The 13,837-nt window shown below is 39.5% G+C and overlaps 1 protein-coding gene across 1 annotated transcript in view; it reads right to left on the bottom strand.

Moving 5' to 3' along the window:
• IL12RB2 (interleukin 12 receptor subunit beta 2) overlaps positions 1-13,837 on the bottom strand; it is a 323,099-nt gene that overhangs the window by 216,414 nt on the left and 92,848 nt on the right. Inside the window, exon 4 of the mRNA XM_069232470.1 lies at positions 11,115-11,229. Coding sequence (XP_069088571.1) covers positions 11,115-11,229 — 115 coding nt within the window. The remainder of the gene's footprint in view (positions 1-11,114; positions 11,230-13,837) is intronic.

Raw genomic sequence — 13,837 nt, forward strand, 5'->3', positions numbered from 1 at the left:
GTGTTTGTTACAATGTTGAGGGCCTGGTAGCTCCCACAACAATAAAGTGTTACAAAAGCCATGTCAAAACAAGACACGCATTGATGAAACTAAAAGACTTATAAAAATATGTCAGATCAGTTGGCTTTGTCAGTGTTTGTTTATTTTCATGCTTCCCATAATCGTGTTGAAAATGGTTACACTGATTTTCCATTAGAAATATTTTTGGGAAATACTAGCATGCATCGAAACATTTTACTAAATGACACTTCATTTGCATCTAATCAGAGAGCATTCTGGGAGCATTATACTTAGCCTCATAGCCTAAACTTTTCAAACATGTGTATACACATTTTTTTTTTTTTTGTACTGGAACCAACGTCAGTAGTGAAGTGTGACCTTAAAACATTTATTTACAGCACTCACCCTAATAATGAAGGCTTTCAAATAATGAACCATAAATTTCGAACAGCATTATCTTTTAGAAACACATTACTTCAACTGTAGAGAGTTCCACTCTCCATAAACAGGCAGCCAAAGGGTTTGTGCTGCAGAGGGTTGGGTCTACTTGGCCCAAGGACAAAGTAAACATAAAAACTTGTTGCCCTTGACCCCAAACAAGATGTCCCGGGCGTAGGGCGATAGGAATTCCACATCCCTGGGTACTTACCTGCCCTTACCAATAATCCACTTTCCAACAGCAGGAACATATTCATTGGTACCCTAAACCCATTTAAAGAAAATCTTTGTATCTCAAAAGATGGTAGAAGCACATAAGGACAGTCGTAAGTAAATATAAAAAAAGAAACTCTTACAGGCAGACAAAAAAAAGTTATTAACGAGAGAGAAGACATAGATAAGAACAGAATGAGGAAACAGGGATAATTTGGCACAGGCCAGAGAACAAGTGGTACAAAAATAGGACACTTCAATGTTGTGCACACAATACAGCATATTAACAAAAGGAAGGATTACAGTGAACATCCACACTACTCACTCCTCATTGTACACTGACCACTACTCTATGAGCACATACAAATTGCACAGTGCGTTACTCTACTGACAATGTACTGCTCACTCTTTAGTACAAACTGCAAGTGTGCATTAGTCTCTTTTCAATGTATTGTGTGCACTGACCACTGATTAGTGTTCAGTATGCATGGCTCACTGCTTTATACACACTACATACTTCTCACTGCACTGACGTATGTTCATTTTGCACCATGTATGGTTCACTGATCAGCATATGCTCATTACTGGTCATGGTGTACCTGCTTGATTTGCACCATTCACTACCCACGTAATTTTCAGATGATACTACTCTATGTGGTAGACAAATTATGTGTAGTAACACAGTGAGTGCTCCATTGTGAACTTTCCCCACTCAGTACTCCACCCTGTTTTGTGCACACTGCTTATATTGTACAGTGATTATTGTGCACTGTTTATTGGATTTTAAATACTCACTGATTATCCTGCCACACAATGCACACTGTTCACTGTGCACAATAAGTTGATTACTGTGCACTGCTGATAGCTTATTGCACTGTATGTTGAGCATCATTCACAGTCCAGTGTAGTGTCTTGCATGATTTAAAACAGAACTTTTCTGACTCCCTGAGGACTCCATATTACTGTGTGACGTTAATTGTTAGAATAGGATCTATGATCATTTGATTTAGAATGTTGGAGTCCACAGGTACACGCAGAGGAATAAAGATGTGCGATTTACAGCTCAGTGTGTGGCCTAGGTATTCAGAGGGTACCAGGCTGGGAAGATACTACAGCCAGTGCACACAGAGAACAGCACAGCAGACAGTACCTGCAGCTATTGCTCACTGCTTGCTTGCTCATACAACATAATAGTCTGACTCTAAGTGTTTTATTGGTACTTTGGTCTTCTCCGTAGGGCTTTACTCACTGAGTGCATATTCCATCTCCTTGACATGACATGCTCAGCCACCTATACAACTCACACACTCCACTTCCGCCACCCATGTACTTTTTGGCAATCCTTTGCATAAGGGGGCACCTGAGATGCGTTGCCACACCATACTAAGTCTGCTAACACTATTGTGCATGTATGTCGCCTGCTTAATTTAAGCCAGTGTTTGCTTGTAGGAACCACTGGCACTCATTTTTGGAGACTAGAACCTATTTTCCATCATTAGGCTGTGACCTGTTGCAAGACAGAGAAACGAGAAAAGAGGGGGAACGAAGGAGGAAGAGCAAGACAGATAAACAATGGGAGAAAGCAGGCCAGAAAAAGAAGTTGCAAGAGTGAAATAAAGCAGCAGGGAGTGTACAGTGGTGAATAAAAGCAGAAACAGGTGGAATAAAGACTTGGCAACTTCATTTTTGGCAATGTTGGTGCATACATCCTAATATTTTTAAACAAGAAAGTCAGAGATAGTGGAAAAAATATTTACCCAATTGATTAACACTGAGGGGCCTACAGTATTGTCTCTGGCACGTAATCGAGCTGGCGGTAATGCTGTAGAGAGCAGGGTGCACCAGCACCATCTCAATGTGGTACCACCATGAAATCTCTGGCAGAGAAGGGGGTCGTAAAATCAGTGCGCCCAATACCAAGGCTGAGTATTGCTGCATTCACCCCAGGCCTCTTTAATCTACTACCAGACACTGCTGATTGTTTATCTTACTATTGTCTTCCCTTCTTTATCCCTTTCTGACATTTTTACATCTTTCTCCTTATTTCCAGTTTGAGCGTTTTCACCTCTCCTGCTTGCGGTCAAAGTCTGACGAGAAATAATAAATGCCATTCCCCCAAAAATAAGTGCCGGTGGGCCTCACCGGGATAAATTAAGCAATGAATAGGAAAACATTGTTTACAAAGATGTATTTACAAAGATGCCATTATCATGAATATGCCTTTACCACGCATGCCTTTACTACAAATAACTCTTTACCACGCATTTCATTCTAAAGGCATGAATGGTAAATGTATATGCGTGGCAAAGAATTTATAGATAGTATTATTTTTTTTATTTTGTAAAGGCATGAATGGTAAAAATGTATGCGTGGTAAAGGTTTTGCAGGTAAGTACAGGTCAGTGTTAAGTGGTTTAAGTGTTTATATATATATCTATATATATATATATATATACACACACACACACACACACAGAAATATATGTTAGTGTGGATATTTAAACATATATATTTATATATATATATATATATTATATTTCATGTATATATTTGTGGATATGCTTAAATATAAATATTACCCATATATATATATATATATATATTTGTGTATATATATTACATATATATATTTATGGTTGGATATGGGTTTTGGGGTGGTAAAGGCATTTTTAGGTTTTGGGGTGGTCTGCATTTTAGGGTGGTAAGGGCATTTTTAGTTTTTAGGGTGGGTATTGTATGTAGGGTGGTAATGGTATTTTTAGGGTTTAGGTTGGGTATGGGTATTGGCGTGGTAAGGCCATTTTTGGTTTTAGGGTGGGTATGGGTTTTGGGGAGTTAGGGGCATTTTTAGGTTTTAGAGTGGTATGGATTTTGGGGTGGTAAGGGCATTTTTCGGTTTTGGGTTTGTATGGGATTTTGGGTGGTAAGGGAATTATTAGGGTTTAGGGTGGATATGGTTTGTGGAGGGCAACATGTATATATATGTATTTCCAATGATGTCTCCAAACCATACCATTTCAGCTTCAAGAATTCAGGTCTGGATTAAAAAGAACAGGCAGCACAACCAGACACCAAACCAATTATATTTATTTCATAGCATTCTCCAGTGCAGGAACAACAAATATAATATGTATGTGTATATATATATATATATATATATATATATATAATAATATATATCTGTGTAATATATAAACACATCCACAAATATATACATAAAATATATAATATATATATGTTTATACGAAATGTTCGTGGTAAAGGCATTTTCATGGTAAAAAGCTTTCAAATTAAGTACATTTGTTGTAATGACGGATGTGTTGTAATTACCATGTTGTAAAGTCAGTCGTGGTAATTGCACTCGTGGTTCGGTCATACAATCACTGAATATGATCCTGCTTGACCATATTATGCAGGGGCGGCACCTCCACTAAGGCGGAGGAGCATCACCCCACTGGTTTATCCAAAAAGGAAAAATAAAATGATAATAACATATATTGCATCATTTTATTTTTCCTTGTAGGGTGGGATGGGGCTGGCTGAAGGCAGGGGACATGAGGAGGGCTATGTGCAGACAAAGTGCGCATGTCTTTTTGGCCAGCCATGTTCGGCATGTGAAAAAGAGACGCGCACTTTGCATGTTCTCTACCCGGTTGTATAGCACAGCCTGGTAGAGAACATGCACAGGCTCCCATTGCCAGTTTGAGCTGTGAAGCAGGCCGCTCAGACCAATCATGATGCTGCTTTACGCAGTGCCGCGATTGGCTGCGAGCCTGTGCAGCCGGGAAGAGGAAGAGGACAGAGGGAAAAACAAATGTATCTCCCCATTAAGGTAAGCGTTTTTGTTTTTTATTTCAATTATTGTAGTTTTTTTGGCCCAACCCTGTCCCTTTGCACTCTGACCTGCACCACCACCCCTGTTCAGTGGCAGCCTCCACTGATATTATGTAAGATCAGTTCACATTCAGCATCTCTGATGTGACCTGAGGTCCTTTGGTCATTGCCCTTGAAATCATTGATTTGAGACAGAGCGACCTTTTCTCTGCTCTGCAGTCACATTACCACAACAATTCCCAAAGCGTGAACAGTATGAGGAGGCAGTGGAATCCTGATAATGAAGGAAAATCGAGTAGACATTTTAATCTTCTCCCTTTTCAAACTGCAATAAAAAATTGTCAGAACACAGTGAGTAACACCACAGCAAAGTGAGTGTTTTCAGAGTAAAACAGAGTTAATGTGGTTGCTGTGGACATCACCAACAACACTTATTTGTTTTACTAAACAGAGGCCAAGCCATTGCTGAAGGAAGATTGCCTCCAGCAGTGGTGGAAAAGGGCTTTGCCAGTGGTGGAAGCGGTAGCAGCCTCCTATAATACAATTTGACATCAGCACTTATTTTTTTATTTATTCATTTATTTTTACAAATTAAGCACTGAAAGAACAGAAGGTAAGCAGTGTGCTGGTAAACACTATTTATTTGAGGCAGCTCCCCCTGGCACATTCCACTTTCTGTTTTCTAAAACAAATGAATTCATTAGTGCAGCACTCTCCCATGCAACATGAAATGAAACAAATTAAAAAGGACACATTTTTATAAGTCGTTGCCATGCTTCATTATTGTGAAAACATGAAAAACAAGCTTTAACAAAACCAATGGCTCTAGCCTTGACAAGCTGGTGCAATGTTTATGTTTTATTGCCGGCACAGCTATGCCACAAAATGCAAAGAAATCAAGCTTTGACAAAGCCAATAGCACTGCCCTTGACAAGCGGGTGAGATATTAATGTTTTTATTATTGCACAACTATGCCATAAAAATACAAATAAAAAATAAATCAGCCTAAACGTGGCACCATAAGCTTGTAATTATAATAATACATTAAAAAAATCACATGCAATTTGAATAGAATAAGCATAGGGACCTATTTTGGTTTTAATGAATGTCAGAGGAAAATAGCGGTTTTATTAACACAAAGAAACAGTAAAAGGTACTATCAGATTTACTGTAACCTGAGGACTTAGGGCCCAATTAGGAGTTTGACAGTCCAAGGACCGCCAAACCCGCAGTGGTGGTCGGACCACCACACTCCTGGCATTCCGAATGCCAGATTTTGATCCTGGTGGTCAGGCCAGCAGGAAACAGCCACCTTCACTGGGATCAGAGATCCCGACAGGTTGGTGATGGTCGCAGTCGTGGTCAGCCACAGCAGTGCAGACTTCAGCACTGTGTGCTGATCACAACTTCACTTTCCACAAGCCTTTCCATGGTGGTTGCACCGCCATGGAAAGGCTGGCAGAAAGTCAGTAGAGGGGGCCACAGGGGTGCCCTTGCACTGCCCACGACCATATCGTGGGCAGTGCAGGGGCCCTCCTTGCGAGCACCCTTGGAATGCGCACTGTCTGCAATGCAGACAGTTTGCATTCTGAGGATGCTTGTGTGCAAGAGCCGAGGCCAATGCTGCCGCACTGGCTGACCAGAGGAAACACTGTAATACAAAATTTCTGCTGTTCAACCCGGAAAAAATAATAATACAATGGGGGTGAGGCTGCCACCTTGACGGCAGCCTCACCCTCACCGTATTGGCGGTCTCTGTGGCAATGCTGCCGAGATCGTAATGAGGGCCTTAATTTAAACACACAGGATTTACTAATAATAAAAAAGCATAAAAAATTAAAGAAAATTTTTTTCAAAAGTAAAATATTGGCCCACAAATCCATTATAGTCGTCACAATCCTGACACTCACAGTGTAAAGCAATAAATGGATAAAGTGGGCTGACCCACTGCTCTACGCTGTACACTGTAGTGTGGTGAAACAAAATGTTTATTACTATTGAACAGGCCTATGGATGAAGTGACCTGACCCAAAACCTTTCTATGTATGTATGTAATTATGTTTTTGTGCTTATGAATTTATTTCATTAAATAAGGGTGGAGAAACAGCATAATCTGTTTCTCAGCAACAGTTAATGATGTATCTGAATTTTTTTTTACCTCTACGCTCCTTAAGTGTGATAGTCCCTTACAAGTGTTCATGAAACAAAACTTGTTAATAATGGGGACTAAATCAAGCCTATAATTTAGTTTATATTCAATATGTGGATAAAATGTATAGATAACGGTGGGCAGGAGCACCACTGTTCTTTTTAACCCTGTTTTGTGTCTCTCGTTAGTGAATTTTCAATATATTTTCGCTTTGAGTGACACATTAGGATTCTGTGACATCAATTATTTCTCATAGGAGCAAGGGCATGTGGTATCACTTCCTGGGATTGAGGTTCAAAGGTCATAAGATGTCACTTACTTTGAAGTCATCGATGTAAAATACCGTGTGGTGTCACTTCTGCCACCCCTGGCAATTTTTGGCTCAACATCCATGCTCTACATTTTTTGATGCAAGAAGAAATATCACTAGGGGTTTCAACATTTGATGAGGCTTTGTTGTAGAATTTTCCATTAAAAAAGAAAGTTAGATACTTGTTTTGAGATATAGCGGGTACCCCACTGTCTACCAGAGTGTTGAGGTGAATTGAAAGGTGTGATAGTGAGAAAGGTGAGGTAGAGAATGAGAGAGTACTGAGAGAAATTAAATGTGAGGTTGAAACAGTGAGCTACTGAGAGTTTTGGGGTGGAGGGTGTTGAGATAGAGAGTGAGGGGTGAGAGGTAGAAATAGGGGAGGTTTGTAGGAATGGAAAGAGAGCAATGTGAGATTAAAAAGATAAGAAGTGCATAGAGAGCTGAAATACATAGAGGGAGACATAGAAAGGATTAAAGCAGGTGAGATGGAAACAGCATAGCGGTGCAAAGATAGTGGTCTGGTAGATAGAGGTGAGGTAGGTAGAGGAGGACGAGGTACAGATGTAAAGGCATAGAGTATAAGAGAGAGAGAGAGAAGGTCATGAGACAGGTAGATAGAGACGGCTAGAGTGAGGTGTATTGAAAGGTTGGTGAAGTAGAAAGAAGAGGTGAAAAGAACAGGTAACAATAAAGATAGGAGTAGGTACAGGGAGATGTAGGGATAGGTGGAGAGGCAGTGGTAAAGAGAGAGGCTAGGTGGAAGTAGTGAGTTGAAGTAAGAAGAACTTCATAAGATTCAAATGTAGGTGAGGCAGGGTGTGGTACAGAGAGGGGACAGAGACAGAGAGAGGGGGTGGCTATATAATTGATGTACAGAGAAGGCGGGAACTGTGTGATTGTTGAGAAACAAATATGATACATCAGGATAGAGAAATGGAGAGAGGTTAAGTCAACAAGGGTAAGGTACAAAGAGGGGAGAGGTAGAGAGAGAGATAAGGTATACAGAGGGAGGTAAAGGTAAGTTGGAGGAGATAGTGAAATAGAGATGTAAAGAAGGATTAGCAAGATAGGGAGAGAGAGATATGATAGCGCAAGTGATAGAGTCAGATAGATGGAGACATTGAGTCAGATAGATAGAGACTTGGGTAAAAACAACATCAGAGCAGAGAAAGAGGGAGCATCTTATGTTGGTCAAAATCACTTATGTAGGTGGCCACTTATGTTATGAAGCTGGGGCCCTTGGTCAATTGCCCATGCCTTAAAAAGTCCCTAGTGACTGCAGCTGCGTTGTTTAATAGACTTCTCAATATTGTCTTACAAAATTAATAATCATAAAGCAACTATCATTCATGTGTTAGTCTTGCCTATCTATACTCATTTTATTAAGTGTCATCATTATTTTTCCCATTACTGCATAATATAAGTATCCAAATGAACAAAAGTAGGAAAAATGCCCTTTGTACTGAAAACTGGTCACAAAACCCAGTCTTAATTTGTGACCAGTGAAGAATTTTACATACCAAACAATATACTAATAGGCATTCTTGAAAAATGTCAATTTGTGGTGGGCCCCACCTACCTCATGAATATTAATGATGTAGGTAACAAATCGAGACTCACTCTGATTGGTGGCCATCATAGGGATGGTGGCAAATGGGGTCAGCAAGACCATGACGCCTGTGATTGTTTAATAGAGTAACCATTTGCTTTTAAAATTCAGTCCAATTTCCTTACCGAAAATTGTGCTATATTTAAAAATAAAATTGTACTTTTTTTTAAACAAGCTTGTTTTAGAGTTAGTAGTGATCCGCTGGACCACTGCCTACTCCACAACAACTTTTTGTTTTTAAAATGACCTTTTGTGAATAGCTTACCATCCAGACTCGGGAGTCAGTAATTATGGTTTGTGGCCAAATTTGAGCCACACAACATTGACAAATCTCATACAGAGCAGTTATGTGGAAAGAATGCTACAATTCAAAAGGCAAAAGGCAATTTGGTATAGAGCCACAAACCACTTTTAAGAGTCATTAAAATATACATGTGCGGACGCTTAAAATGCCATTAATACTTAGCAAAAAACCTTTCTACTGCCGCAAACAGCAATTTGGACTGTTTGCAACTGTAAAAGCGTTTCGTAGATCAAGCTCTAAATCTCCTGGGCACTTGATTATTCTCTAGATGGTTCTTTAAATGTATGTATCCCATCAGTTTAATGATCATGATTTGTTTTATTCTTTCTAGGGATATAGACTACCTGTGCCTTACTACATTTATAGGATTTGCTACCTTTTTCGCTAATATTTTCAAAAATATATTCAGCTGCACTCTGACTTTTAGCATCAAAAGTTATCATATTAAACAGATTAACAACCCAATATGGGTGCAGGCCTGGCCACTATGTACACTGGAAAAAACAAGCATTGGCAAAGCTAGTGAGTCTCGCCTTCCGCAGACCTAGAGTCTTTGCCAATGATTTCTGCCAAAACTGTTCAGCATTGGCAAAAAAAGAAAAAAGTGTGATAAAATATTTGTATTGTCCACAATTAATCTTTTTTCAACAAGACCTAAAAAGAGAAAAGAAAGAAACCAATGTACCACACAAGATGCAACTTTGATTTGCTTGGGAATGGCAAGGGTATCATCAAATCACATTCCCAAGTACTTGGCCTTAAGAGGCGGGTCCTAGTTATGCACAAAATAGAACTATGTTACTGTGTGTGCATAGTTGTGTGTCTTCCCACAAGTAGAAGTTGTTTTGCTACTGTTTATCTATAAGAAGTTCTTGATCATCCAGGTTTGAATGTCTACTAAGCAAATGGTGAGGTTAAGGAAAAGGCCAGGTACATTGGATCTAAAACCACATGAAGCTGGATGTCATCAGCATACATATATGCTGACCAGCTAGAAACTTTGATCAGTCGTTCCTGAGGTTAAACATATATGTTAAAAAATGGGGGTGGTAGGTTGATTCTTAAGCTACCTGGGATGGTCATTGAAACTGGGGAAATGAAAGATAAGAAAAGACGGACTGTGTACCGGTCATCAGCAAGAATGTAAATCATTCTGCAACCGTTACATAAATATCTACTTCCTTAATGGTGCAGGATTATACTTGAAACTCCGCCTTCATCCACTTTCCATTTTAAAGTTGAAAATGTAAATACTCACAATTTCTTGGTAAGCATCATTTGGGGGACCAAATTGAGTAAGTACAGAAGCAGGTGGATGTTATACAAAAAGCACCAATCTATCTTGAAGGCTAAATTCATGATAAGGGCAGGATGGAGGAATTGATCCTTTACGTCATTGAATAAAAAGCGACCCACTTCAGACGCTGCACTATCCAGCTCAACAGTAACATCAGATAAAGAAGGATACTAACTGGAAAATAGTGCCATCCAGCACAAAAAGGAAAAAGACACCAATGCTCACAAAATATGAATGCTAGTGCTATTGACTGGGTCAGTGCTTGCAATCTTTCCTTTGAGAAGGTCATGAGAGTCATGTAGACAAAATCTTAGGCATACTTAATCTAATTCAGGAAGTGTGGGACACTCAAAAAAAGCATAGCTTTGCTTCAGAGGTTGTGAAGGCTGTGAAGAAGCATAGGGGAATAATATTAGCATGAAGAAAAGAACAAGGCAGAGGTTTAGTGCCATTTTACAATTTGCTGGTTACTGAACATACTCCAAATCCTCTGATGAAATTACAAGTGCCATAAATGCATCATTTGTCAAGATTATTCTCCAATGGTAGAGAATGCCACAGTGGAGGATTTATCATTTCCTCCACAAATCCGAGGGCTTGATTTAGAGTTTGTTGGAGGGGTTACTCTGTCACAATGGTGACAGATATCCCATTCGCTGAAATATAAATCTCACAAAATATTATGGGATTTAAATTTTGGCGGATGGGATAGCCATCACAGTTGTGATGGAATAACCCCTCCACCAAACTCTAAATCAGGCATGAGTTGTTTCCTTTACATATGATATCTAAATCGTTCTATGAACTGCTACAGTAAACAGAGAAATTGGCAGCCTAACGCCCCTCACAATATTTACATGCTTTGGATTTTAAAATATCTATTTATCTTACTATTCTGACATATCATTTTCCTTAGGTATTCATCACATAATGCCGCCTGAAGTTACCAGATACCTACTGTAGTGAACATTGGGTGCTTATAAAAGTATCTGGTCCAGCTTCCCAGGTAAATGTAATATTCCCATGTTCGCCATACTGATTGCAGCTTATATTTCTTGGCTTGTCCGGTGGAACTGAGGAAGAAGATAGTTTTATTGTTGGTTACATTCATTTACAAATGTTGAATATGCTCTACATTTTTATTTTGATGCAAGAACAAATATCACTTCGGGTTTCAACATTTGATAAGGCTTTGTTGTAGAATTTTCCATTAAAAAAGAAAGTTAGATACTTGTTTTGAGATATAGCAGGTACCCCACTGTCTACCAGAGTGTTAGGGTCATAACCTCCCTCTGTGGCAAATTACCTCCCACCATACTTATTCTTCTCTTCCTGTCCGTGCCTTCAGATCAGCAGCTAGGCTTCTCTGAAGGCACTGTAAGTTTGCTTTCATGCTGCTCCACAATCTTTTTTGTTTTCCATAAGCAAATTTCCAAAGCTGAAGTTTGTTTTTGAAAAACAAACTACTAATGGCCCTAACATTCTGGGACTGGTTTCCCTGGGTGTGGGCATTAGCTTTCTCTATTTCTGTTGGGGAGTGTCAGGCTTTTTCTAGCAGTCCGGACAGGAAAAAGAATATCAAAATGTTTTGAACAGCCAGTCTGAGGTACTTACACCAATGACCCCATGTCTGGCTCTAAACAGAGCATGCTGTGGCATCAGTGTTTCCAGAAGGATACACTATTACTTTTGTGGTGGGGTACCCTGACCACCAAACTCTAAATCCCATGAAAGGGGTTGTCAGTCCCATGCAGGAGGTGTGCAATGAACAACACACTGGCATCTTCATGGTATCTTCATTGTGACCCCTGTCCAGTCAAAGAATGTTGCCCCAATGCCTTCAACGGGGACACATTGTGAACAGCACAACAAGAAGCTCCTGCAGTCATCCGTGGGAAGACTGGCTTCTCTTGATGTCACCAGCCTGAACAAACACACTGTAAGCTGTCTATCATTGGTAATTTACACTTTGTTAATAGTTGCGGCCTGTTCTTAGCTGGCACCAAATATTCCATGCTTCGCAATAGCAAAAACAGATGTAGATAAAGTGTACCTTCATCTTCAAGAACCCACCAGGTGATCTTGCAAGTCTTTTGATCCCCCTAGACCTCACAGTGGTCTTTGACAAGGTAAATCATACTCTTCTCCTAAAAATACTCATAGAAAGAACGGGATGGAATGCGATAGTCCTTTTATGGTCCTCTACGTTCTTTGAAAAAGGAGGACAAATTATAAAACTGGGCAACCCTATCAACAATACAATCATCTGTTCAGAAATATCTTGGTACATGAGCCCACCAATTTCCCATATGTGCTTCCTTTTTAATTTTGCTAATATTTTGCATCCTCTGCTATGCACAACTGATAAAACCTTCCTCTTTTCAGTTGATAATTATCTATTTCGGTGCACCCAAAAAAAATCTTTAAAATCCCTCCTCAAGGCTTATGATCAAATGATACAGGAGATAACTTCCTTGCATCATGCTTGATGGGACATTCATCAGAACAGGCCCCAGAATTCATAAAAGTATTCAGTGTATAACATTTGTCGATAATTTTACTATCAGAGCCCAGTTTGCCTCTTACAATCTGAGGCGCACATTTACTATTATTTCACACCATGTGGTGTAGCAAAGCAAATTGCTGCTCTGCATCATTTTAAAAAGAAGAGAGAAGAAATGCTCCACATTTACAAAGTTAAATTTGCTTTTATGTTTTTATCATTTCTGCTCCCTCCTTGCCTGCTGCACAGTGTGCTGCCTATCACCACTAGAGGCATCCTTGCTCCCTAGTACAAGGGTGCCTGTGATATGGGCAAGACTGTTTTTGTACAAGAAGAGACACCTTCCTGTACAAAAACAATCCTAGTAATATTCCTCTTTCTGTGTGTGCTGCAGGAAGTAGGGAGGAGAAATTACGATATTGCTCCTTGTTATGCCTCTGTCAGGCAGGTGCACTAGTTTGTCTTTGTAAATCTGGGTTTGCCTCAAAATGCATGGATGAATGCATGTTAACCCCTATGCTCTACCTATGTAAAATCCACCCAACACAAAATGACGCAAGACAGAGCTATGTGCCACACCACATTACTTTGTATTTACTGAGAGAGCGTAGCTTAATCTATATTAGCATGAAATGTTTATGAATTAATATGTGATAATGCTGCATAGAAAACTGTAATAGTGAATTTTGCTTAAACGTGCACTTGATATGTGACCACGGGGAGTGGCCGCCAATGTATACGTGAAATAATAATAATGACTAAAATGTTTATAAATTGTTATACTGAATAAGTTTATACTAATTATTAATTATTGAATTTGTGCTGAAATCCTATAGGCCTTAAGTTACCATGAGCCGAAGCTTAGTTGCTTGGCTCTCATATTAAATGTATTTTTCCTATCTTGCAGTGTGCTGACTCGCAAAAGGACATGACCCCTTGTTTTTCTTCAACTAGAAGCTGAAATCTAACCATAGTAGATCCGTTCTCACAAATTCTTCATTGCTTGTAGGGTGATATTAGACAAAATGCAACAGTGTAGATTAATGTAATGTACAAGGTCATTCAAACCGGGGAAGACAATGGAGCTACTGACCAAAAGATGTGCAAAAGAATTACAGAAGGATGAAATCATACCGGACGCGCTACCTCTGAAGACATCGAACAGGAGAACCAATGAG

The sequence above is a fragment of the Pleurodeles waltl genome, chromosome 4_2 (genome assembly GCF_031143425.1).
Source record: "Pleurodeles waltl isolate 20211129_DDA chromosome 4_2, aPleWal1.hap1.20221129, whole genome shotgun sequence".
NCBI lineage: Eukaryota > Metazoa > Chordata > Amphibia > Caudata > Salamandridae > Pleurodeles > Pleurodeles waltl.